The sequence below is a fragment of the Onychomys torridus genome, chromosome 4 (assembly GCF_903995425.1).
Source record: "Onychomys torridus chromosome 4, mOncTor1.1, whole genome shotgun sequence".
NCBI lineage: Eukaryota > Metazoa > Chordata > Mammalia > Rodentia > Cricetidae > Onychomys > Onychomys torridus.
This window is the reverse complement of record NC_050446.1, coordinates 9279582-9306809: the sequence shown is the minus strand read 5'-3', so window position 1 is coordinate 9306809 and position 27228 is coordinate 9279582. Positions and strand designations below refer to the sequence as shown.

At 51.0% G+C, this 27228-nt stretch overlaps 1 protein-coding gene across 1 annotated transcript in view; it reads left to right on the top strand.

Annotated features, from left to right (window-relative positions):
- Positions 1 to 27228, top strand: part of Rapgef1 (Rap guanine nucleotide exchange factor 1) — a 112569-nt gene that overhangs the window by 80216 nt on the left and 5125 nt on the right. The window contains exons 6-15 of the mRNA XM_036183415.1: positions 1006 to 1094; positions 2154 to 2309; positions 3030 to 3150; positions 3496 to 3679; positions 5630 to 6115; positions 10894 to 11096; positions 13236 to 13391; positions 22346 to 22603; positions 24931 to 25016; positions 26467 to 26584. Coding sequence (XP_036039308.1) covers positions 1006 to 1094; positions 2154 to 2309; positions 3030 to 3150; positions 3496 to 3679; positions 5630 to 6115; positions 10894 to 11096; positions 13236 to 13391; positions 22346 to 22603; positions 24931 to 25016; positions 26467 to 26584 — 1857 coding nt within the window. The remainder of the gene's footprint in view (positions 1 to 1005; positions 1095 to 2153; positions 2310 to 3029; positions 3151 to 3495; positions 3680 to 5629; positions 6116 to 10893; positions 11097 to 13235; positions 13392 to 22345; positions 22604 to 24930; positions 25017 to 26466; positions 26585 to 27228) is intronic.

Here is a 27228-nt window from a genome sequence, read left to right as displayed (position 1 = left end):
AGGTACAGAGCTTCTGTCCTAAGATTTGCACATGTTCTCACACACTTAGAGTAGGTGAATTTCGTGGTACGTGAATTGTCTCCACAAAGATTTTGAAAGCTGAAGCTGGAGTAGGTGGCTCATTCTATAAAGTACTTCCTGCACAATCATCACCTGAGTTCAATCCCCAGAGTGCATAGAAAAACCAAGTGTGGTGGCCATAATTGTAATCCCAGCACTAGGGTGTCAAGAGACAGGTGGATCCCTAGAGCTCTCTAGCCAGCTAGCCTCACCTACTCCATGATCTCTAGGACCCTGATCAGCCTCTTTTCTGCTATTTCTTTTTTTTTCTGCTATTTCTTTTTTTTTTTTTTTTTTTTTTTTGGGGGGGGGGCGGTTTAAGACAGGGTTGCTCTGTGTAGCTTTGCACCTTTCCTGGAACTCACTCTGTAGACCAGGCTGGCCTCAAACTCACAGAGATCCGCCTGGCTCTGCTTCCCGAGGACTGGGATTAAAGGCATGCACCACCACCGCCCAGCTTTTTCTGCTATTTCAAAGTAGTATTTTTTATTTTCTTTCAAAGCCAGCTATCTGCTGAGTCACATGACCTTTAAGTCCATTGACAAGGTTCCCAGCCAGTCCACTGGGGCTCCAGTTCCTGCCTCAACTGAGCCAGTACACTTTGGGAAAACACTCAAAGCCAGACACCAGATGGCTAAGGGCATCATTGTGCATAACATGACAACTTTAGGGAACCAGAATTGTCTTCCACTCCCTCCCCAGACTGCACAGGAATCTAAGCGTGCAGTGGTCTGTTCATCTAAAGACCCAGACTGCAGTTGAAGCTTTGCAGTGTGCTATGATAGTATTTTTAGAGGGAAAGAGGCACATTAGGAACTATATACAGTACCCTTCCTGAGAAATGTGTAGATACAAAAGTGGGACTCGGAAGTCCTGCCTCTTGCTAAAGGTACAGTGGTGTCATCCCCTCCACTCTCTGTTTCCTTTCTCTCTTGTGGAGTGCAGGAGCTAGTGAGGCTAACCATCGAGAAGCAGGGGCGGCCATCACCAACAAGCCCAGTGAAGCCCAGTTCCCCAGCCAGCAAGCCTGATGGGTAAGTCTGAGCAGACCTCTGTCACCAAAGTCCCAGTGGGAACAAGCCCACACTTAACAAAGAATGGGAGCCAGGCAGTCAGGGAGCATTTGAGCAGCTAGGGGCAGCCCTGGTTCCCTTCCCAGTGATAAGTTTTGGTGAGACCTGATGCTTTAAGGCCTGTATTCCATATAAGTTTCAAAGTATTGCCTTGCACTTTACAAGTTCAGCTGCACAAGAGTGTACAAAAAGAGCCGGGCAGTGGTGGCTCTCGGGAGGCAGAGCCAGGTGGATCTCTGTGAGTTCAAGGCCAGCCTAGTTTATAGAACGAGATTTAGGACAGCCTCCAAAGCTACACAGAGAAACCCTGTCTCGGAAAAAATAAAAGTGTACAAAAGGAAGTGACTGCCTGTTCTTTGTCCTCTGCTTTCTGGCACTGCACCATGAACTCCCAGGAGCTTGGGTGAGGGGTTGTGGGAGATCTTGGATTATTTAATAGAACTCAATCAATGGGATGTTGATACATGAACAAACTCTGAGGTCAGTGCCATAATGTTTTCTGAGTAAGATGAAGACAGCCTTGCTGTTTTGCATTAGTTTCAAGGACTGGCCCATGTTAAAAATGTGACACGTTATTTTAGAGCAGTCTGGTAGCTAGTCAGTGATAAAACTCTGTGGGGACCCAGGACCATGTGTGGAGCTCCTCCTCAGCCCCATCATCCCCTAGCCCTTGCTCACTCTCAGGACCTGCATGCAGTGTGTGTGTGTGTGCGTGTGCGTGTGCGTGTGCGTGTGCGTGTGTGTGTGTGTGTGTGCATGTGTATGTATGTGTGTGTGTGAGCATGTGTGTGTGTGTGAGCGTGTGTGTGTGTGTGTGTGTGTGTGTGTGTGAGCATGTGTGTGTGTGTGAGCATGTGTGTGTGTATGTGTGTGTGTGAGCATGTGTGTGTGTATGTGTGTGTGTGAGAGAGCATGTGTGTGTGTGTGTGAGCATGTGTGTGTGTGTGTGTGTGTGTGTGTGAGCATGAGTGTGTGTGTGTGAGTGTGTGTGAGCGAGCCTTGCTCTTTCTATTTCTCCAGCCACTCTGAGCTCCCGCTGACAGACCGGGAAATGGAGATTCTGAACAAGACGACACCAGGTGTGTCGCCGTCCACTGAACTGCTCCCAGACTCTACTAGTGAAGAGGTCGCACCCCCCAAGCCCCCTTTACCTGGCATTCGGGTGGTTGATAACAGGTAATTATCCTGAACTCTTTCTGAGGAGATTTTTTCTAGCACCTCCCCATTTATACCTAATGTGGGAGAAGCTGGTAGAATGAGCAGAAGGATGATGGTGTGCTTGGGTTGAGGCTCTGGCCCTGAAATGCGCCAGTGGCTTGGCACTGTTGACAGAGGAGTATTGGGTCGGGGATTTAGCTCAGTGGTAGAGCGTTTGCCTGGCAAGCTCAAGGCCCTGGGTTCGATCCTCAGCTCAAAAAAAAAAAAAAAGAAATGGCAGTATTGGGCTAGAGAGATGGCTCAGAGGTTAAGAGCACCGGCTGCTCTTCCAGAGGTCCTGAGTTCAAGTCCCAGCACCACATGGTGGCTCACAACCATCTGTGATGAGATCTGGCTCCCTCCTCTGTATACATAATAAATAAATAAGATGGGGGGGGGGAGTATCTCTGAAGGTGGTCAGGCTTTGCCCCAGGGCCCTTGCACAGGCTCTGTGCTATTTAAGCTTGTCTTGTTCCCTATCCAGTGAAACCAGGCATGATTTACTGTGGAAGAAAAGAATCTTTTGGGGTTTTGTTCTTTTGGCATTGGTATAGTAATTGGCAAGAGGAGAACAGGAGGCAGTTAATGTGTGGGAATTGACTGTGGAGGAGGAGCTTCACTCATGTCTTCTTCCCAAAACCATTCTAAAGCACTCTTGTTTGTGATGTGCAGTTGGCCTGGATTTTCTGTCTCTTGTAGTCCACCAGCATTGCCACCCAAGAAACGGCAGTCAGCCCCGTCCCCTACCCGGGTGGCTGTGGTGGCCCCTATGAGTCGAGCTGCCAGTGGCTCCAGTCTGCCCGTTGGAATCAACAGGCAGGTAATGCAGCCCATTTTCTGTTGGGGAGGGCGACTGGAATTGGGGCTTGGGGGTTGAGTCCTAAAGCTGAAAGTCACCTGGTCATCCCTAGACCCACCGTTAGTCACATCCAGGGGCTGTGGGAGGGTGATCCATGACCATCACCCCCACCTCTGATGACATGGGCATCTCCCAAGGGCATCCCCATCCACACACGCCCACACTCCTCCCGGTTCGTTTCCTATCTCATCCAGATCTTCACTGCCATCAGAGGTGGCTCTGAGCCATCAGGCATGCCAGTTGCCTGCCCCTGGTCCCTGCTGTCTTTCCCAAGGATGACTGAGCCTCCTTTGCATTCTTCTCTAGGACTTTGATGTTGACTGTTACACCCAGAGGCGCCTGTCAGGAGGCAGCCGCTCCTGTGGTGGTGAGTCTCCTCGCTTGTCCCCCTGCAGCAGCACAGGCAAACTCAGCCGGTCAGATGAGCAGCTGTCCTCCCTAGACAGGGATAGCGGGCAGTGCTCACGGAACACAAGCTGTGAAACACTAGGTAAGCCACCACAGCCCTCCTCTTTCTCCAAAGCTCCCTGGGTCCTTTGATTCTGGGCCTGAGTCAGCTGGTTTCCAAGCATTAGCTAGGTGAAAAATCCAAGCTTCATCTGCAAAATGAGGATGGTGTCTGCTCTGGAAGAGGCTGAAAGTATATATGAAATCACAATGCAGAGTCACACAGCAGATGCTCAGGGAGTCACCCTCCTTATAGGTTGCCTGGCAGTGTACATCCTGACTCAGTCCATGTGCACATAGGGCTTTCAGTTAGGGAGGGAGCTACTGAAGGGACTTGCAGAGGTTGAAAGCATCAAGTATCCTCCCTATCCTTGCCGGGCACCAGTGACCAAGGACAGCAGGACTACTTGGCAGGGGCTTGCCACTACCAACCTGTTTGTGTCCTGGGAACTAGATCCTTTCCCCTCTGAGAAAGTGCCCTAAGCACAAAGGAGAGATTGTTGGTAAGGCTCCTGAGAAGGCTAACCTACAAAGTATTAGCTTATGATAATCTGGAGACCCTGATGGGAGTCACTGGTGGGGATCAGATGAATGAGGGGACCCTGCTCTGACAGAGGAGCCTGTAGCCAGTGAAAGTCACTTATGGATGTTGTGCATGGGGAAACTCCCAAGACCAATGACATGCTGCTTTCTTAGATTAAAAAGGATGGGAAGAGTGTGGCACATTCCTATACTTGGGAGGCAGAGGCAAGAAGATTTTTATAAGTTCTAGGCCAGCCTGGTCTACAGAGAGAATTTCAAGCCAGTCAGGGCTACATAGTGAAACCATGTCTCAAAAACAAATAAGCAAACAAACAAACAAAAAAAAAAAAAAAAAATAGGGATAGGGTTGTGGGGGGAAAAAGAAACTTTAAGAACTTTTGCTGGGCAGTGATGGCTCATGCCTTTTATCCCGGCACTGGGGGAAGGGGCAGAGACAGATGGATCTCTGTGAGTTTGAGGCCAGTCTGGTCTATAAAGTGAGTTCCAGGACAGCCAGGGCTACACAAAGAGAAACCCTGTCTCTGAAAACGCATGTATGTGCCGCACACACACACACACACACACACACACACACACACACACACAACCTTTCAAGAAAATACATCAAGATGTCAATTCTGATGGCCAGCTCTGAGTTCTTATTTTCCATGATCATTTGCTATTTTTCTTCAGTAGTCATGTGTATTTTATTTTGTAAGTAACCAACTTGGAAAATACTGAGGCTATAGCTCAGTAGTAGAATATGTACACAAAACCCTGGGTTCCATCCCAAAAAACCAACCCCCCCAAAAAAGCTATATTTCATATTTATGTGTGTGCATGTATCAAAGTACAAAGACACAGAGACCAATATAGCACATAGCCATCTCGATACCTCTTTAACCTCTACAGTTAGTGAGAGATAAAGAATATCCAGTCAAGGGGCTGGAGAGATGGCTCCGTGGTTAAGAGCACTCACTAGCTGCTCTTCCAGAGGACCCGGGTTAATTCTCAGCACCCATGTGGCAGCTCACAACTGTCTGTAACTCTAGTTCCAGGGAATCTAATACCCTCATGCAGTCAAAACACCAATGCACATGAAATAAAATTAAATAATTTTTTTTTTAAAAAGAATATCCAGGGCTGGAGAGCTGGCTTAGAGGTTAAGAGCATTGACTGTTGCTCCAGAGGTCCTGAGTTCAATTCCCAGAAACCACATGGTGGTTCACAACCATCTATAGTGAGAGCTGATGCCCTCTTCTGGCCTGCATGCATGCATGCAAACAGGAAACACTGTATACACAATAAACAAACAAATCTTTATTGAAAAGGAAAAACAAAAGAATATCCAGTTAAGTAGAAGCCCCCCAGGAGGGATCAAACAAACCCTGTCCTCTGTGGGGACTGAGCAGAGCAGTGGGTGATGTTCAGGAGGCTTGCAGCTAAGGGATGGTTTTTGTTTGCTTTGCAGATCACTATGACCCTGACTATGAATTCCTCCAGCAAGACCTCTCCAATGCAGACCAGACCCCTCCACAGATGGCCTGCAGCCTCAGCCCACTGCCGGAGTCCCTGGGGGAGGCTGGGCCACCATTTCTTGGCCATCCTTTCCAGCTGCCTCTGGGCAGCTGTCCCCAGCAGGAGGGGCAGCAGACAGACACTCCACCTGCCCTTCCTGAGAAGAAGCGCAGGAGCGCAGCCTCCCAGACCACGGACAGCTCTGGCTGCAGGGTGTCCTATGAACGACATCCTTCACAGTATGACAACATCTCAGAAGATGATCTGCAGAACCCGGTCCCAGGCCAGCCTGTGCCCTACACACCCTTTGCTGCTGTCCTTCCCTTTCAGCAGGGAACTTCCTCAGCCCCTGTTGAGTTTGTGGGTGATTTCAGTGCTCCTGAGTCAGTGGGTGACCCAGAGAAGCCACCTCCTCTACCAGAGAAGAAGAACAAACACAGTAAGTTCTCTGCACACTCTGCAAGTACATTCTGTAAGCCTAAAAAGCTCTGTGTTTTGCTTAGCCTGGGCGCGAGACCAAAGCCAAGTCATGCCTCATTCTTTTCTGTAGGATAGGCTCGTAGGTACACGTGTGGGGGTTTTCAGGGGGCTGATGCTGTCATTATTCGTGGACCTCGAAAGTCTTAATTAGTTCATCTTGTGGTCTTTGAAATCATGGGCCTGATGCTCCCAAGTGTCTCTCCTCCGTAGATGCAATTCATTGACCCTTTTGGCCTAAACACACAGTGACAAAGGCAACTGAGTATGTCATGGCCCAGAGCAGCAGTGCTGTAAGATGCACATGAAATGGACATTTGAGCACACACAGAGCTTTGCCGACCCTGGGAGAGTGTCCTGAGCACAGACAGGGTGTTCACAGTGACCTGATCAGAGCTGGCTGGCTGGAGGGCTGAGGTCAGCTCTTGGCCTAGATGTTTTAGTAGATGGCTGTCACTGGGCTGGGTGGGTCTGGAAGGTGGACTGTTTTGTGTTTTGGATGGTTTTCAACTGTAAGTTTGCCATAGCATTACTAAGTAACATTCTGGACATTCCATCTTTTCTCCTCCCTCCCCAGCTGCTCCACATGGGAGACTTGCAGGCCACACTGCCCCTCCCCCTCCCCCTCCCCCTTCCCCCTCCCCCCCTCCCCTCACTAACACTGGCTTCAGATTTTCCCTGGCAGACCAGGTGTCCCAGTTCTGATGTGTGTGGCCACATCAGCTGCACAGCCTGACAGTCCCCTTACCTTGGTACAAATCCAGCAAAAAGACCTAAAACTGGGTATTGCACTTGTAACTCCACCCCCCAAAGGAAGGCCTGCCTTGTTAAACCAGCAAGCCATCTGGGACCAGAGGGGCCTAGTTTGTGACTATACCCCCCCACACCCAGGATATCTCACAGCTTTGTGCTAGCCTTGGTGGGGTGATCCCCAGCTAAGAGAGAGGGCTGGTCTGCAAGCTAATGATGTCATTCCATGTGTCTTGTTAGCTGGCTCTTTCCAGCCCCAGCTCTGCTGGGAAGACACGCAGCAGTTGGGAAGAGATCTTCCTGAGCCTCTCCTAACACCCACTGAACCAGAGCTCTGTACGGGGTGAGGTGGGGTGGGGGTCTTCCTCATCAAAGCAGTCAAGTGGATTAGGGTGTGGGGCAGGCGTGTGTCTGGTGAAGTGTACCAGGTAGGTGGTGCTGCCCAGCCAGGAAGCCTCCTCCTGTTTGTGGCTCTTTTAGAACAAGTGTGGGCCGAGCCCCTCGGGCAGAGCCTGCAGAGAAGGGAAGTGGCAGACAGAGGGCCAAGGGCGTTGTTTCTGTTCATCTCAAGTCTCAAGTGGCTGAAATGGTTGTTCTGTGACTTGAGAGTGACTGAAGCTCCCTCCTGCTGTGACTAGATTTCCCCAGAACAAGAGAGTGGTGGCTCTGAGCAAAAACTCGGTCGTTAGTTCTCCAGGCCAGGCCTCAGAGTAGCAAATGAGAGGCAGTATGGGGTTCAAGCCTGGCTGAGGTCTGAATATACTCTAGCCCAGAAACATGGGCTTTGCCCTCCATCCTTAGACCCACTGTGTTTTCAGATAGAGGTCCTGTGCCCCCCCCCAATCGCCCCATTCAGGGATCATTTTTCTTTGTTCACTGAAAAAGCCTAGAACTTTGAAGCATCCTGACTCAGTCCTGATCCAGTCTGCCCTTCACTCCCTGAGGGGACTGTTGGAGAGTTCCACCTGTGAGTGAGTGAGAAGCTTCACAGAACTGCTTTTGGGGGGAAGAATGAGTAATTGTCATCCCCTATATTTGGCACCTCTAAAGCAAGCTCATACATGGCAGTTCTGATGTCAGAATACGTCTTCACTGAGAAGGGTGCCCTGACATCATGATGGGCCCTGGTTCTCCTTGTTAAGAGAAGCCCATAGGAGCACCTGAATACTGTGGGACCCCTGATGTTCCCAGAGCCCAGGGGCCTGAAGAAGTGCCTGCAGCCAAGCATTCCTAGCCTTGTGAGCTGCTCTGGCATCTGAGCTACTGCCCAATATGGAAAGGAACTGTTTCCTAGTTCTGGGAGGCTGAACCTCAGTGCTATTCTTTTGTGAGTAACTAGCAGGTCTCTACCAGGATCTCACCATCAGCAATTTCCAGAAGCCTGGGGAGCCCCAGTTTGATGGCATGTTGGGTAGAGGGGGTTGCTTGGCCCTTCTGGAGAAGCGGTGGTGGGGCTGGGGTCATGCTTAGTGTGACTGAACACGGACGCACACAGCATCACCATGGGGCTGGGGGCAGGGAGAGCACTTCTCTTCCATGTGCAGTCATGGGAAGCACAGCCATGTTCTGTCAGCGCACAGCAAAGCTGACAGGTTCTGTTGTATTCTGTGAAAAACACGGCAGCCTTCTTTTCAGCAAGAACACCAGCAGGACCTGCCGAGAGAGCACTTTTGCCAACACCCTGGGTCCCACATCCACCCCCTGCTGGCTTCCTCTGCTTCCTGACAAGTAGGCCCCCAACCCTGGTTATCAGAAAAATGCCCACACTGCAGAGCAGATGCTCCTGGCACTTGGGATGTGACCTAAGGAGAAACTCTCTGCCTGGAAGATGCAGAAGGCTGTGTCCCTGTGTCTGCCACACATTGACTTAGGTCCTTTGGTCTGAGGCTCAGGGTCCTCTACTTCACAGCTGTCGTTCTTGCTTTCTCTGTGAGTGAGTTCGTTGATACTCAGCCCTAACCAGGTCTCAAAGTGCCAACTACGTCCTCTCTCTGCCATCCCCTCCATGTGTGTAGGGATGATTCCAGTGCCTAGAGTAGAGATGATTCAGGCCCCTAGGCAGAACGTTCCAGCCCTTTTCCCAGACCCTCTAGCTCTTTAGACAGTGGGACCCAGGTAACTGAGGAACAAAACCCTCACTGACTCTCCATGTGAGGTTGAAGGGCCTACACCTGCTGTGTGGAGAGGTGCCTGCAAGGATGAGGAGAGCATGTGATGTGATGTGACAGCTGAGCTTTGATTCTCTGACTTCTCAACTCCCCAGGCACATGAGGTCCCTGCTGTTGTTGGCTGCCACTGTGCTGAAGCAGAGAGGCTATGAGAGCATTGCCAAGCAGACAGGTTGTGACAGGCAGCTCTGCTGGAGACATCAGCTTAGCCTCCATGTGCAAGGATGGTAGCAGGGGTGAGAAGATGGATCAGTTAGCATTTGTACGCTTTCTCTCTCACCCTCTATCCGCTTGCTGCTCTGCCTGTGGCTCTTCAGCTAGAAAGGAAGCCAGTGAGCTAACAAGTCCCTAGAGGTGCTTGCTGGGACCGTGTATCATTCACCCATTCTACAAATGTTTGTGGACAAATCAGACGTGGCCCCTGCCCTATTAGAGCTAGCCCTTAAGGGGAAGGCAGTACATCTTCCTCCCTCTTTTGTTTGTTTGTTTGTTTTTGTTTTTAAGACCAGGTTTCTCTGTGTAGCTCTGTCCATCCTGAAACTCATTGTATGGACCAAGTCTGGCCCTGAACTCAGAGATGCATCTGCCTCTACCTCCCAAGTGCTGGGATTAAAGCTGTGCATCACCTCCACCCTGCTCTATTTTTTTAATGCCCTGTTTCTGCATCAGTGTCTCCCACCTCAGCTCCTCTATATTCTTGCCCATTACTGAACAATCATTTCAGTTACCATAGGTCAGGCCCAGATACTCCCAAGTGGAGCCCTGCAATGTGGTTCCCCATGCTTAGAATAAAACCTGCTGCAAGCAGCCTCTCTGGACTGCAGCCCAGCCTCTCTTCCCTGGGCTTCTGCATTCTGTGCTCTGCCCACTCTTTCCACTCCCCCAGTGTGGGCCTTTGTATCACCTGTGGACCGTGGTAGAAGACCTGTCCCATCTTGCCATTCTTCCATAGTCTAGAGTACTACCCTCCAGCCACCACACTCTTCTTTCACTGTGGGGCTGCTACGCCATTTATTCTGTTGCTCCACTGGTAATATGAACCCCATAAAGCAGAGGATCCACCTTGCTGGCCTCATGTAGTCCCAGCACCTGTGCCTGAGCCTGCATGTACTGTACAACATACTCAGAAAGAAACAGTGAGTGAAGAAAGGCCACAGACTGTAGTAAAGTATACAAACTGTAGGGGGTTGAGAGGGAAACGGGGGTGAAAAGAAGGCTATGGATGGGGACCTTCTCCCCGACCCCACCCCACCCCCATGCACGCACTGTAGGTTAAGGGAGGACTTGGAAACATCAGGAGCCTTATGTGTGTTCATTATCTGACACAAGAGAATACAGCCGAGGCTGACCCCAAGGGCAGGCTGAGGCTGAACAACCCTTCAGAGCCTTGGGTATTGCTGAGCATGGAAACCCCCAACACCTCTGCAGGAAGGGTGCAAAGTGCCCCTTGTGCTTTCTTTAACAGATCTTTATGTTTGTGGAGCTGTTTTAGGCACACAACAACACTGAATGGAAAGTACAAAATTTCCCATGTTCAGAACCTCCCCCAGTGTCGATCCCCTGGTAGAGTGGGACATCTGTTACAGTGGAAGAAGCTAACTGACAGCCCTCACACCCAGAGCCTGCCATGCACAGGAGGTTTCTGTGAGCGTGTCCAGCTGGGTGATGGCACATGTCCACCTTTGTAGTAGCACCCAGAGTAGCATCCCTGCTCCGAGGGGCTCAGTGCTCTCCCTGTAGTATGAGAGCCGGTGGGGGTGGGGGCTGGGCAGCTCTGTGGGCTCCACTCTGGTGAGAGAACAGCAGCCCCCTCTGTCCACAGTGCTGGCCTACATGCAGCTGCTAGAGGACTACTCAGAGCCGCAACCATCCATGTTCTACCAGACACCGCAGAGTGAGCACATTTACCAACAAAAGAACAAGATGCTCATGGAGGTCTATGGCTTCAGCGACTCCTTCTGCAGCAGCGACTCCACACAGGAGCTGGCCCCCCCCCCCGCCCTGCCCCCCAAGCAGCGGCAGCTGGTAAGCAGTTCCCCATCTGTGTCCTTGGCACTGCTGCGGGTGACCAGAGCTTCCAAAACTGGAGCAGTCCTGCTGAGGCCAGGCTGAGCCTGCTTCTCATCCATTAGGTGTGTCCAAGTCACTGTTTCCCACATGGTGCCTCCACAGATACTCAGAGCAGCCTGTCCCCACACTGCCATCTCCCCACCCTGGGGGCAGAGGGCCTCCTCCAGAGCAGCAGAGCAGCCTGTGTAGCCGGGACAGACTTGTGCTCAGAATGTTTGATTTCTCTGCTGACAGTCTCTGTGTCTTCCCTCTCTTCTGTGGTTCTCACATAGACCTCATAGACAGGAGGAACTCAATCAAAGCACAGAGCGCTGTCTGTGTGCAGCCATCTGTGGACTTGACTTCCATAATGGGCCTAACTGTATGGAATGACTTTCATCCCAGTCCTGGCCGGGGATGGCCCCATGGGAACAAGTTCCACTGAAGCAGGATGACTTCAGACAGAGCCACTTTGTGCTCCAAACCCAGCAGTGTCCTCCTCCTCTGCACACCTCTGTGATGGCTCCTCCCGGCTTGCGCACTCACTTGGGTGGCATAGCACTGAACCTGGCAGTGCTTCCTTGTTCTTGCTGCTGGTACACACTGGGCTTCAGGGGCCGAGCACTGGTCCAGCCAAACTCTGCAGAGTAGAAGTCTTAACCTTTGCAGAGCTGTGTGGGCTGCTGTGCTACCTTGCTGGCCAGCCCAGTTTCTGGCAAGCTAAGCCCTTTTTCCTGTGCTTTGTGAGAGGAAATAAGCCCTGTTTACCTTGTAGTGTCTGGGGCTTGGCCTAGCCTTAGGCTTCTGAGCTGTTCAGTCTTTGCAGGTCATAGCCAGTCCGCTCAGTAGGCATTTGCTTCTTCTAAGAAGCTCTCAGGCTGAGAGAGGCAGACTCTTCTATTATAGAGATGGAAGGCTGGGCTGGGATCTGGGAACCTGGGGTCTCAGCCCTGTCCATGGTACCACATGGGACTCTAAACCACTCTGCACTTGTTTCCCAGAAGGTCATCTTTATGAGACTAGAAATGTGTGCCTGGGACACTGCTGAGCAGTCCTTACTGAGGTTGCCCCTCTGTGACCTCTGGGCATCTCTATGCTGAAAAGTCCACAGCCTCTGAACAGCTAGAGGCAGACTCCTCACATGTGTGTGGAACAGAACCATTCCAAGGATGTAACAAGAGGCTGCCTGTCCCACCATGCAGCGGGCTAGGGAGAGATCAGCCAGTTAGGGAGCTCCCCAGGCAGGTTCAGGTGCACACATCCTTCACCATAGTTCCTGATGTCTCCACTGTGAGTAAAGAAAGGCTGGGAACTAGAACTTATCCCCAGGCCACAGCTATCCAAAGACCTAGAAGTCAAAGCCCAGCTCCAGATAAGCCCTGGCCTACCGCAGTTGCTGGTTATGTCCTGTCTCCAACACACACATACAGGAGCTGAGCACATCTTACACACAAGTATGGTAGCAGTTACACTCACAGCGACAGACAGGACTCATGGTGCTATGTGCATGGTACTTCATTTAATCTTCCCCCAAATATACTCAGAAGGTGCAAGAGTTCACCACAGTTTCAAAATGAAGACCCTGAGCACCAGGCTCTCTAAGAAATGCCCAAGCCGAGCAATGGTGGCGCACACCTTGAATGCCAGCACTCTGGAGGTGGAGGCAGGCGGATCTCTGTGAGTTTAAGGCCAGCCTGGTCTACGGAGCAATTCAAGACATCCGGACTGTTACACAGAAATGCCCGCAGCTAGTAGGTGGTCTCCGATAGGGCCCAGGTTAAAGCCAGGTAAACAGACTCAGCTCTGAGCTCTGAGGCCAGAATGACCAACACAGTCTACTGCTCCACGCTGAAGAGCTCAGAGTCCTGGGTCAGCCCGAGTCTGTGTGGCTTCAGCCCACTTCTCCTCTGCAGTCTTTCTGAAAGTTGATACTCGATTCTGTCATGAGGCAGAAGAACAGGGCCTCTCATTTAGTCAACCTTTGGTGGAGTCAGGCAGCCGTCCCTTTGCTGGACACCCCTCAGCGGTTTTAGTTAGACCCCACAGCTATGCTGCCTATGCTGACCATTCTCTGCTTTCTCCTCCTCCCTGCCTTCTCTTTCGCCCTCTGCCCAGCAGGCCTCCTATGCTGCTTCTCCCTTCTCTGTCTCCTACTGTGTCCAGCAAACTAAAGTGGCCTTCACCCCCGAGGACGGCAGTGCCGCTCAGGGCCTCAGTGTATCCGTGTCTAACTCCTTTCTCAACCGGCACGGCAGCTTGCCTGTGCCCTCGGTGAGTCCTCCCTTCCCGCTCTTCCTCACTTGGAGACTCGTGCAGTTAATGCTTGAAGCCTGTGCCTCCTGGACAGTGATGCTGCCCATCCCCAGTCCGGTCCTTCTGCAGACCCCTGCCTGTCCACAGGAGAGAATCTGAATACTTGATTGGTTGCGGGTGGTGTGGGAGTGGCGGCGTGAGCAGGACATTGGCACAGAGCGCAGTTGTTTCTGCTTTGTGTTCTGTTTGCCCAGGGGCTGGGTTTAAGGGAGTGGTCCTCACATAGAAAGCAGGTAACTGGGTGCAAGGGTAATGGTGGTTGGGTGCATTTGCTTCCCTCGTGCTATATAAACAGCCAGAGTCCTATGGTTTAAAGCAGTAATTTTTTTTTTTTTTTTTTTTGGTTTGGGACTCAGATTAGGAGGATGGTTTGCTACTCTGCCCAGGCAGACATCTTTGGGACCCGAGTGGGACAGTTGGGCAAGTTTGTCACCACTGCCAGGCTGCTGGTCTAGGCTTGTTCTTGTAGCAGCTGGCAGGGTGCCAAGGTAACAAATGGAAAAGCATCAGGTACCCTGTGGCCAAAGCTCAGAACAGACACGGAGCCACCGCAGGGCAGCCACTCAGTGGGGTCACCAAGGATCACTTGTTAAGGGCAAGGGGAAGGAGACCCTGCTCCTAAAGGGAGGTGCTGCCTGTCACCTTGACACAAGCCAGTGTAGGGAGACTAGACCAATTTGTAGATAGCTCTGTGGTAACACACAAAGAGGCCTAGCCTTCTGGAGTCTATATCTGCCCCAGAGCCAGAGGGAAAAAATGGAGCCAAGCTCACTTCCCTTAAAAAAAGCAGCTTAAGCTCAAGTATTGACTTCTTTCTGGGCCTCGGAGTCTTCTTGGGAATCCCAGTGTGATTGAGAGAACTGTATCAAATCACATGAAGCACCCCATATACATGGGAAGCTTAGCAGCTGTATTACTGCCCACCTTGAGTTCTGGACTCTGGTCTTGTTCTGCTCCTCAGCCTATGCTCAGGAGTAAATGATGACTTCACCCACCCACCCCTCATTTCCCCAGTGAAAAGCTTGGATAGGTGACCGTAAAACTTGCCCAGGTTCCCTGTTGTTTTGTCTGGTGTCTGCCTTTGTCTAGGGTTTGCAATTCAATGCCCAGGGCCTTCAGGAGGACCTTGTAGTGTGGAACCTCCTTTCTCATAGTGCTCAGAAGTACTGGGTATGTGGGACAGGATGAGTTACTTCCTCTGCCCTAACATACAGATAGCCTGGCTCCTCAGAAGGTATCTCTAGCATGCTCCCTCCACCGACCGTGGAGAACTTGGTTTTAGACAATCCTGGCCCTTGACTGTTACACACACACACACACACACACACACACACACACACACACAACTAGGAGTTTCTACTTATTCCTTCTTGGCTGTTAGCAGAGGACTGTGAATGAACTGAGCTGTTTGCTACAGAACTGCAGAACATTCAGGGCATTTTCTTGGGTTTGGGTCTGAGTGTGTCACCGTTGTGGAATGTTGAGGCATCTTGCATTTGTGACTCGGTATTCTTAGTTACAGCTCCAGGAAAGAGTCCAAGGGGCCACACTAAAAAGATGCATTGTTTCAATAAAAGGAACCATGAGTAATGGTAATGCTTGGAGTGTGTGTCACCTGATAGGTAGAACCCAAGGGAGTGATTTAGTGTCGTGCCAGCTCTTCACAGTCTCTGGTTAACTCTAAGATGAGCCTAGACATGGGGTTCCACACTGTGATGAGAGCAGGTATGGGTTAGCTACAAGAAGGGTAGAAATGGGAAGCACGCACCTGAGAGGGGCTCATGGCTCAGTAGGCATAGTCGGATAAGCTAAGAGAGACTGGGCTAAGCCAAGGTGTCAATGTCATCAGGAGTCACAGTAGGAAGACATGGGGAAAGGAAGAAGTTGATCGCTGTCAAAGGACAATTGATGTCTGAGACAGATGACAAGGAAAGAAATCAAACATGTTGCAAACCCATGACCTCGCTCCAGGGATGGTGAGCAGGAAGCCCAGGAGTCATTCTGAAGAGCCTTCTAGAGCATAAGCACAGGGACTGCGATCACAGGGAGGGTGGGTTCTAAAGAGCAGTGGCAGTACCAGCTATCCCATGTGTCCTTAGGAGCACACAGGAACAGTCAGGGCCTTGGTGTTGGCTGAGCCTGAGAGTTGGTCCCTGAGTGAGCTGCAGCCTCAGCTGCTAGGCACAGAGTTAGCTTCCAGCTCACAGCCTCCTGTGCTTGCCTGGTGTGGGCATCACTCCCAAAGACTTGAATAGCAGCCAAGACCATCGTATGTCTTCAGGGTCATTGAAATTTGCCTGGCAAGAAAGGCGCTGAAGAGTGAGGAGACTAAAGCAGGGAGTGTGGGAGGCCAGGAGTAGCCTTCGCTGAGGTGCAGGAGGCTGCTGCCTGGCCCTCCTCACTGTAGCCTCATCTCACCATGGGCCTGCTGTGTACATGTGTTTGAGAGGTAGCCTCCCTGCCTTCCCTAAGCTGCCAAGCTACCTGAGCCTTCAGATGTGGTACCAGGCCCTTCTTCCTGTTCTAGACTCTCCCTCCATGAAGCCATGGTTCTGCTCCCTGTGAGCTGCTTGGAGTGTCCTTGTTGTAGCCCAGCTATGGGATTGCCCACCTTCCTCCCAGCTCTCGCCACACCTGTGTCCCAGCTGTCCCCTTCCTTCGAATGTGTCTTCTCTGTCCTGAACAATATGGGTTTTGTTCATATTCACATGGCCCTTGATCAATAGTGACAGCTTTGAGAGGGACTCCTGGTGACCACAAAGGTGGCCAGTCGCTCTGAATACTGTGGAGCAGATAGTGGAGGATCAGTCATCTCTCCCCCACCCGCTTCTTTCCTAGCATCCATTCTAGATGTTACCACCACCAAGACACCTGTTGGGGTGCTAGACTCTGTTGACAGGTTTCTTTCCCATCCAATTCTGGATAAGTAAAATAGCTAGCTGGTTCCATTTTGAGAGGTTATGTTTAAATGCCCATAATGATGCTTATGATTTAAGACAAAAATCTTTGGGATAAGAAAGTAAGTGTAGCCAGGCACTGGTGACTCACACCTTTAATCCCAGCACTCAGGAGGCAGAGGTGAGCAGATCTCTGAGTTTGAGGCCAGCCTGGCCTACAGAGCAAGTTCCAGGACAGCCAGGACTACACAGAGAAACCCTATCTTGACACCCCCAAAACCACCCCACCCCAAAAAGGCTAAATGTATGTCATTATGGACCCAAGTGTTTTGAAAAGGGCTGTAAAGCAGCTGGTACCCCATTCTGGACTTAAGACAGTCCTTCTCTGGACATTGGATCCAGGTTTTGGGACTTCACACATGTCCTTCACAGAAGATGCAGGCCTCATGTAAACACTTGGCTTTTGTATTGTAGCCATAGATAAAGACAGAGCCACCTCCTGAGATGTAGGGCTGGCTCCTTCTTATACTCCATCACGGCTCCTGTGTCTCTCCTGGCTGTGAGCTATCCCTGAGAATTCCCAAAAGCCTTCACAGACACCATGGGCACACCACCTGATCTAAAAACCAAACTGGAAGTGGGGAGATGAAAGAGAGAGACTAGGAGAATAAGGGTGGGCAGAAAGGGGTACTGCCCATGATGGGGCATGAAGACAGGCTCAGGCCGCTTTGCACAGCACAAGCCACCCTTGCTTGTCCCACCTCATCTTGTCTTGACTGTCTTCCTGCCCTAAGCAAAGCTAAGTCACACTGACACAGGAGAGGAAGGGATGTGGGGTGGAACCCAGTGGCCCAGGGGCAGAGATGTTGAGCAGAGCCACTTCCCTCTGGGTGGTTTCCATGAAAGGTTCCTGGTATTAGTAACAGCAGGGGGTTCCCCTTATGAGAGAGGAAGTTCTTGCTCTGTGGAAAGCCACTTCATAGACCCTGTTTCGGGGGGCTGGAGTTTGGCAGCCCAGTTCAGTTCCAGGTCCAGATCTGATGCCCCAGGTTCTCTAGCTATGTTGGTAGAGACCTCTGTCTACCACTTGGCTCTGAGTTTCCTGCAGCCAGTATGTAGCAGGTGATCAGTGAGTGTTCTCTCCTGCCTCACTTGACCATTTCTGCTCTTCTCTTCTGTGAATGGCTCCACGAACCCCATGCTGAGCCCAGCACCCAAGGAGAGTCCCAAATCATGAAAACAATGTCCTGTGACTGTGTTCAGTGACCTTTTTTTAAAAAATAATTTATTTTTCTTATATTTTATTTGCATTCGTGCTTTGCCTTCATGTATGTCTATGTGAGGGTGTCAGCTCTTGGAGTTACAGTTGTGAGCCGCCATGTGGGTGCTGGGAATTGAACCTGGGTCCTCTGGAAGAATAGTCAGTGCTCTTAAATGCTGAGCCATCTCTCCAGCTCTAGTGGCCTTTTAAAAAGCAGCTGTATGCTGGCTTATCCATATTTCTTTTCTTCTTTTTATTTGTTTGTTTATTTATTTATTTTGGTTTTTCGAGATTGGATTTCTCTGTGTAGCCCTGGCTGTCCTGGAACTAGCTCTGTAGACCAGGCTAACCTAAAACTCAGAGATCCTGCCTCTGCCTCCTGAGTGCTGGGACTAACGAGTGTGCCACTTCCTCCCAGCTCATATCTTTTTTTTTTTTTTTTTTTTTTTTTTTTTTTTCGAGACAGGGTTTCTCTGTGTAGCTTTTGCACCTTTCCTAGAACTCACCCTGTACCCGGGCTGGGCCTCGAACTCACAGAGATCTGCCTGCCTCTGCCTCCCGAGTGCTAGGATTACAGGCGTGCGCCGCCGCTGCTGCCGCCACCACCACCACCACCACCACCCCCTGGCCATATCTATATTTCTAAGAGCAGCTAAAACCTAGTCATCCTGAGCATCTTTGGTGAGGGGATGGCCTGTCTCTGGAGGGTTCCCTGCCTTGCGGCAGCACAGCAAGTCCATTAGTTATCATTGCAGCTGTCTTGCTGTCGTACAAGCTGGGGCTTTACAGGGCTGCATCAGATCCCTGGCCTATGCCCCAGCTCTCACTACTGATGTGCAGGCTGCCCCCTCATTCCCTAGCTGCCCGGCCACCAGAGGATTAAACAGAGTAGCTGGGAAATATGCTGTCCTGCTTTCCTGCCGCGGCAGCACAGACCCCATCCCCTGGTATTTTTTATGTCAGGACCAGCATAGGGTGGCTCTGCCTTTAATGAATTGGCTACAAGCAAACATAGCAGGTTGCCCATCCTTTTTACTACAACAATCAGTAGCTCTTCCGAGCGTGTCTTTTCAGAAGAGCTGGCTGCTGCTTCCATCTTTTCTACCTGACAGGGCTTTGGTCTCTGCATCCATCCCTGGCTTATGTTACCAGCCCAGTACCATACAGTGCTTGGCGGAGGAACCCCATGAGCAGATCAGATAGGTGAGGGCCAGTGTCTCCGAACTCAATGTGACACAGGCCACTCCGTGCCACCTCCCACCAGCACAGGATGTTAGGAGGTGGTCTCTGTTCCTTCAGCCTCAGAAAGATTGCAGCAGCACTTCCTGTCAGCTTGAAGAGGTGATGGACACAGCACTCTGAGCGTCACTGCCCAGGTCCTCAAGTGTCCCTTGCTGACACTGGGACCAGCACCTCTCTCCTGGTGCTCATTTTCTCTGGCACCATTCTGTCCCCCAAGAAGTGTGCAGGTCTCAGACAGGAGCCTTGAGTGTTCTAGAATCCTCAACCCAAACAGCCTTTCTCAGGCTATAAATACAAATTCCTGCTGCACAGGGATCTCAGAAGCAAAACCGAGTACTCCCCAGATCCAAAAATAGACGTCGGGCTGCTGTGGGGCGGGTGACTAGGAGATGGCCATCTGTGCCCTTCTCCAGCTCTAGGGATGAACATGATCCTGAAGGGCCTGACAGAACCAGGGCTTGTGGAAACAGTGTGATGCGGAGACCACCCCCACCCCCGCTCCCTACCCCACCATCCCCCACCCCACTCTAGCACAGTTTCTGGAATCCAGAGAGCCACCCAGAGCAGCCCAGGGCCAGCGGGGCTTTATGGTGACTGGAGAGCCTTCCCTGGCACCTCCTCCCCTTGGAAAGGTACTTCTCGAGCTTGGCTCTTGTCCCAGTATGACTGCATAACTGGAATGCCTAGCAGGCTAGGAGCAGGGGCTGAAAGGGAGGGAGATACTCAGGCCCCTTTGTCCCAGAGACACAGACTGCTCGCGCCTCTTCCTTTCCATTGGCCCGTCCTCAATGGGCTGCTGCTATGGGCCTGGCAATGTTCTAGATATCTTAATTAATAGTAAAAGCAGTCAGTGTGTGACATACCTATCACCCCAGGTAATTGGGAGGTTGAGGCTGGAGGATTGTAAGTTCCAGCCCAGCCTAAGGATCATATCAATTGATCCTTCCTCAAAAAATAAAAATGGGCTGGAGAGATGGCTCAGCAGTTAAGAACACTTGTTGCTCTTGCAGAGGACTGGAGATTCCCAATACCCACTTGGCAGTTCACAACTGTCCATAACTCTAGTCATAGGGGATCCAATGCCCTCTTCTGGCCTCTACAGCAAACACGCATGCACATAAAATAAATAAAATCTAAATAAATAAATAAATAAATGAAAAGCATGCAACTATTTAAAATAAACAAATAAAAACAATATCTGGGTGTAGTGGTTACACAGCGGTAGTCCCAGCACTCTGGAGACTGAGACCAACCTGAGCTAGATAGCCTGACCCTGTCTCCAAAAGAAAATTACACTAAGGGCTGACAAGATGGCTCAATAGTAGCCATGCATGGTGGCTTACACTTTTAATCCCAGCACTTGGGAGTCAGAGGCAGACAGAGCTCTGAGAGTTCAAGACAAGCCGGGTCTGCATAGTGAGTTCCAGGCCATTGAAGACGACATAGTGAGATTCTGTACACACACGTACACACAGAGAGACGTCAAAAAATAGATGGCTCAGCAGATAAAGGTGCATGTCACCAAGCCTGATAACCTGAGGTGCATCCCCCGTCCCCATTTGGTGGAAGGAAGGAACCAATTCTGACCTCCACATATGTACAGTGGCATGGTCATACTTATACACACATGAATAAGCAAATTAAATGTAATTTTACATTTTGTTTAACTATATCTATTCCTGAGCATCTGTTGACCCAGCAAATATGTGTTGCCTCCTGTGAGGACTTCACCCCTAGTATTTGAAAGACTTCTCTGCTCTTGGAGGCAGAAAAAGATAGCTGGTGTGGAATATGGGCCATACTGAGAACTGGCAGGATACTGTCTCACTGATGGCTGCAACTGTCCTCTGAGAGAAGGGCTGTCCTTTCCACCCCATTGAGACAGGGTATCTCTACACAGTCCTGGTTGTCTTAGAACTCCTGTGACCTAAAACTCACAGAGATCCACCTGCCTCTGCCTCCTGAATGCTGGGATTAAAGGCATGTGCCATGATGCCCGGCCCAATAAATGTGCAGCCCAGGCTGGCTTCAAACTTGTGATCCTCCTGCCTCCACCTCCTTTAGTAAATTACTGGTATATGCTACCACAACCAGCTCACCCCATTTTAAAGATGGAGAGACTGATACATAAGAATGTATTTGTCAGAAGTCACACAGATGGAGAAGTAACAAGGTGTGTGTGTTGGGGAGCAGGGTGTCAGAGCATCTGCAGCCTGTGCTGAAAATCATAGCTGACCCAGAATCATCCTGCACCAGGTAACCCTCAAAGGCTGCCTCAGTGACAAAGCTACTGGCTAGGTCCCACAGCATCCAGAACAGTACCGCCAACTGGAGACCGTGTGCAGCACAAGAGCCTGACCTGGCATTTCCGACTCAAACCTAGTATCTCCCTCAATCCAAAACGTGGTTTCTTCTTCCTTTCTCTTATTTCCCCCAGTGGGTTCTGAGAATCCTGCACCACAGCAGATGCACAGAGCACACAGTGAGCTGTGTACATGTTTCAGTTGGCACCTGTGGTAGGTACAGTGTGGCTAGCAGGAATACCACGCACCCCCTCCTCACACTGTTCTCCCAGGCCCTGTGGTGGTTAGCAGTGTGGCTACCAGGCATGATGACATTACACACCCCTCAACTGGGTGGTCAGAACCCCAGCTTGGGGACTCGGAGCTTACTCCTTGGGCCTCAGAAGCTGTGAGGCCTTGCAGACACCTCTTGGTCTGGCATCTGGCTTTCTGTCAGATGAGAAGTTGGAGGGTTGTGCCAGTGGCTCTGGGGTGATGTCAGAGGGTTATAGAATCACTGCGTTTGTTAAAATACAAAGAGCAGAGGGAGGGGGAAAGCGAGATCAGGAAACCATGTTTGTGTAGTACACCTCCTCCAGGCATTTTTGAGGCTCAGGCCCCTTTCTAAAAGGGCCTGAGATAGCTGGTGATGGCACACACCTTTAGTCCCAGCCCTCGGGAGGCAGAGGCTGGTGGATCTTTGAGTTTGAGGCCAGCCTGGGCTACACAGAGAAGCCCTGTCTGGAAAGAACAAGAAGAGAGGGGTGGGGGGGAGTAGGGGCCGAGGCACAGTATTGAAAAGATGTTATGTTTGCCTTTTAAGGGATAAGCTGGAGAGTCGTCCAAAAGATTCCAAATGTGACTTAGGATTTAACCCTGGGGTGGGAGTTGGGGGGGGGGGGGGAGTAGAGGTTCCATTTCCATCTCAAAGGCACATGTGGTCTGTGGTCATCAGCATGGTGAGTGGGATGTCCTGTCCTTGGACTCCAGGGACCCACTGTCCACGTCTTGCTGTTCAGATAGTGCTAGTCGGTGTCCAGCCTAAAGGCCCCTTTGGAAACAGGCATGCGAGTCTGTAAGGGGCTTTGTCTGGCATGGCCAGCTGCTCCTGGTTAGGAAAGTCAGGACAGATAATTAGTACTGAGCCACAGTTAACCTAACCAGCTTTTCTCTTGTCTGTTTTCTCTTCCCACATTCTCGTTGTGTGTGTTTTCTGCCTGGGTTCTGTAGTACAAATCTGTGTTTAGGTCTTACTCCCAGGACTTCATGCCTCACCACCAAGCCTCCGTCCAACCTTTCCTTCCGCCTACCTCCTCTTCCTCTCCACATTTCCCACCTGTCCACGCGTCCCAGAGCTCGGACTTAGCGGTGCCCACCGTGAGCAGTCCGCCTCCCAGCACCGTGGACGGGCCTCTCTCGTCTTCTCAGGACAGCAGCTTTCATGGGAACCCTGTCCGCCTTCCTTCCGAAACCTCTTTCACTGACTCGGTGAGAACTCAGCACATATACATCTGTGCACATCTGCACTCAGGCCTGCAGGGTTTTGGAAAAATGATGATGCTCACAGAGGCCCCTGTCCTCCCTCCTCCAGCCCAGTGTGCTGCTCGTGTGAACCCACTTGAAGCATGACTGGATAGGCAGCTATGGGGGCCTCAAGGGTAGTAGTGATCCTCCTATTTCCAGAATAGAAACCAAGTCTTTTATATAGAATTCCCATCACACTGGGAAATGAGGTAGGGATCGTTTTGAACAGTAAGTTGTCACAAGGATAAGATAGAAAACACTATGAGCTTTCTGGTGTGTGTCTGTAGAGAAGTCCAGACTCTTGTGAAGTAGAAGAGACCGAGGTAAGGTTGCCTGTGGGGCCAGGCAAGGGCTCCTGTGCTTCACCAGAACACAGGTAGGAACTGCATTATAGAGCCTAGGGGAGTGAATAGGGGGACAAAGAGGGTCTGACAGATGGGGACAGTTCCAGCATCTTGAGTTATCAAGTATGTTGCTTCTTGCCCACTGTACTGAGAACCCCTACAGGCCCTGCTACAGACTGAGGACCCCCCGCAGGCCCTGCTACAAGTGGAGCAGCTTTCTGGGAGTTTCCAGAATGGCTTTGGAGAAGGTCCAGTAGGACACTGGGGCCTGGCTAGCACGGGGGCAAGAGGCAGTAAGAGCAGCTCTGTCCTCTGCACTGTGGAAACACTTTCCAGGGCTAACTGAGGTAGCTCTAGGGCATTTTTCTTTCTTGTGAAAGGAGCATTCTTCCTAATTCAGGCCTGCCCTGCAGCTGCCCTCTCTCAGCTGTGGAGGCTGACCAGAGGGCCTGGCCCACTGTCTTTCCTCTTACCCTGTCTTCCCCAGAGTGGAAATGCCACCCGTGAGGAAGTTGGTGGGGGTGAATATGTCAGTCTATACTCCCCTGGCTGCCTCTGGAGGAGGAAGTAACCTCGCTTGGGTGGGTGGCCTTGTGCCTGGCCGCAGCTGCCTCTACTGACCGAAGCCAGCCCATCCTAGGAAGAGGGTGTGGCGTCCAGGTGGAGGACTGCCCTGCTCCTGCTTCAGAGCCTGGCCGCATGAGAAGCCTCTGGTGTGGACTCTGGCCACAGTCCCAGCTTCTCCCCGAAACTTCTTCCCATCATCCCTCCAGTACTGATCTCCCTCCTTCAAGAGGTGCTTTTACTACCGCCCTTCGGTCCCTCCTGAGAACAGAGCCCTTGAGGCCCATGCCTGCATTACGCTGCTGACCAGCTTGAGGCTTCAAGGGGTAAGGCCTCTGTGAAGCCAGAGGCTTCCCAAGTTTGGCTCCAGCGAAATGAGCAAATTGAGACTAAATGAGAAGCTCCTCGGGAGGATAAGGTCAGGTCTTCACGGACCAGAATCGCCACCAGGGATCACCACACTGGCCAGCCCAGCCTGAATATCACCGTCACCTACTAGGAGTGGTCATGCCATGATTCCTTGGGGCTTTCAGATGTCTCTCTGCCAAGGCCCTAGACATCGGCACAACATAAGGAGCTTCCCCTGCTGTGGGATTTAGCCCTGGTTGTGAGAGCTGAACCAATACCCACCACTGTGTCACTAGCACCATCCATCTCAGAATATTCTTGAGGGAGTCTGTGCCCAGCCTCCATGGCCCTCCCTCTGCCAGTGGGCACCCTGCAGTGCCAGCCCCACTGTGGTGTGTTCTCCCTGGTGATGGTCCCTGTATTCACAAGGCCTCTCTTCACCACCGCTCCATTCCAGCTCAGGGACATTGTGGACTTGTATTGTCATTGGGTATGGAGGCAGTTTGTCTGCTCAAGGCAGTTCACATTTGTGGTTTTGAGTAGCTAGACTCTGAAACTGTCCCTGGTTAAGGATCATGATGACCCTCAGACTCTGTAGGGAGTCAGTGGTGAAGGATACAAGCTCTGGAGGCAGATAGCCCCAAAGGGTTCAAGTCTGCTGTCTGCCATTTGCCAGCCGTGTGGCTTCTTCAACAGGCCCTTGACTTCCTTGTGGTCAGTTTCTGTAGGGGAGATAGGGAGGAGGGGTGCTCAGAGAGGACTTCCTGGGACTTCCTTCAGGAAGTGGGTCAGGTGTCTGTACCAGGTGTAGGTGTTAGAAGGAGTGGCACCTCCTCACTTTCCAAAGGCAGGTGCTGGCCTGTCTCCAGAAGGCTTGTGTTTCTGGTAATTAACCCCATTCACAATTAACTGTTCCCACCTCCAGCTGCTCCATAGGCGCCTGTTCTCGGCCACTCTTGCAGACAGAAGTGCCGAGAAGACAGACCACCCCAGCATGGGCTGTCTGTCCAAACCCCTCATTCCTTCCCTTTGCAGGAACTACCATCAGGAAAGGACGGTCATCCCAGAGATCCCTCGGTCAATAGTGCATCTGGGAAGGACAGCAGAGAAAATGGAGAGAGGTAAGAAGTGAGCAGAGACTATCCAGGCCCCAAGAGCAGTGTCCGCTCAGTGAAGCCACCTGTGTTTTGTGTGGAGGCTCTGTATTTTTCTGATTCTCAAAATTGTCTGTATTCAAAGTGGAAACTACAAGGAAACAGAAAGATCACTAATAACCCACCCTTATAAAGGCCTCTGCAGCAGCCAGCATGCCTTCATGATCCAACCTGTCCCACACCCACTCTGGGCCCCTTTTCTGTCCCAAACCCCAGCCCCATCTTCCTTGATTTTGGTTTCTTCCAACTCAAGGTCACATAGGAAATGTGAAAGGCCTTCCCATCCACACACTTGTGATTGTGGGCATTTCTAGTCATAAACATGTATATTATGTTACTAAGCCATTTTGAAAGTAGGTTACAGGGGTTGCGACCCTTGTCCCCTCTCCTGGCAAGTGGAAATAGTGACCACAATATCACTGTTGCACCTGAGACAGAAAAGGTTCCCTCATGTCACCTGGAAAGCAAACTCAGAAATCTATCAGTCTCTCCCTCCCCTCCCGCCACCTCCACCCCAGGATGAACCTAAGGTCTCCTACATGCCAGACAAGTGCTGTAACTGAGCTACAGCCCCAGCCTCTCCTCCTAGGAGTATCTTAGATAATTTTTGGGTTTTATGACCCAACCCTTGCAGTACCTTTAGATACCTTGTCTCTGAGGCTTGCAGCAGAGTAGCTAGTTCCCCAGAACCCTTCAGTGCAGTCAAAAGAGCTGCCAGTGAACATCCCCTGCTGCTTAATGTTGACGTCACCTTCCTTATGAGATACTCCAGATAGTCAGGCTTTCCGTCTCTTAAGTTAAGGACTGGTCACCTGAGGTCTCATGGAATTATCATGGCAAAACACTGCCCACTTGTCAGTGGTAGGCCTCAGTGCAGATGTGGCACTGAGAGGGTTTGGTTGGTTGGTAGGTTGGTTGGTTTGTCTATCTATCTATCTATCTATCTATCTATCTATCTATCTATCTATTTATTTATTTATTTATTTATGGAAGACCTTTTCTTAAAAAAAGCAAAGACCTGCAAGCAGTTTGGACAAGTTTGTGGGTAGAGCCACCTGCATCCTGGCCACTCTTGGGTTCTCACTGCCATAAGCCTGTCTGGTGACTCCCCCAGACCAAGTTTTCCCCTAGGTGTTAGAAGCAGTGGTGGATTTTTCTAGTATGGCCAGAAAGGCTTGTGTGTGCCTAGCAAAAGCAGCCTGGGAATCCCATCACTTGCTTCACTGGAATCAGGTGTCATGTTCCCAGTTCAGATGTTCAGGTTACCCACCTCCTGAGGGAGGACTCTCCCAAGAGCTCCTCTTGTAGCTCCACAGACTTCTGATGTCGGAATGGTCAGAAAGATGAGCACACTGGTGTGCTCCTGAGACATTGTCTGCCTTGCATAAAGGTCACACCACTGGCTGGTCTTCTAAAGCAGCAGCAAGCATGGCCCTCCCCAAGCCCTAGCTATTCACGTTCTTACTGAGACACAGGTTATTGCAGCTCAGCTGCTGAGAAAATGTGCCCTGAGGCCCGAGCAAGGGACTCTGTGGGTAAGGGCACTGCTGCCATGGTGGGCCCCTGGGACCCATTACTGGAAAGAGAAAATTGATTTTCACATGTGTCCTTTGACCATCACTGTAGCACATGTGCATAAGTACCCACACAAGATAAATTAAGATGTAATTTGTGTTGTTAGGGTGCGGTAGTGTCCTGTGACAACCCCAAGGCTGGCCAGTGTCTCTCTGGCTCTGGCCTAAGAATCGTCCTCAAATGCCTTTAGCTGCCCACACTGGAGAAATTTCATCTCCTCTTCCTTGGACCAGATGCTGTTCAGTGTTTTAAATCTGTCTGTCCAGGACAAGGGCCTTTTCTCCTGCTCCAGTGCCATGGCTGCCTCTTTCAAAGGCAGTCTCTTTGGACGATACGGGGCTGTATCTGCTGGGTCACAGCATCTTCTTACTGTTAAGCAAAAGGCCTGCAGAGTTAGGACCCTGGGAAAGGGCTTGGGGGTGGCATGAAGGAACATGTCTTCCCTTTTTTGTTTGTTTGTTTGTTTTTCGAGACAGGGGTTTTTGTGTAGTTTTGGTGCCTGTCTTGGATCTTGCTCTGTAGCCCAGGCTGACCTCGAACTCAGAGATCCGCCTGCCTCTGCCTCCTGAGTGCTGGGATTACAGGTGTGCACCACCACCGCCCG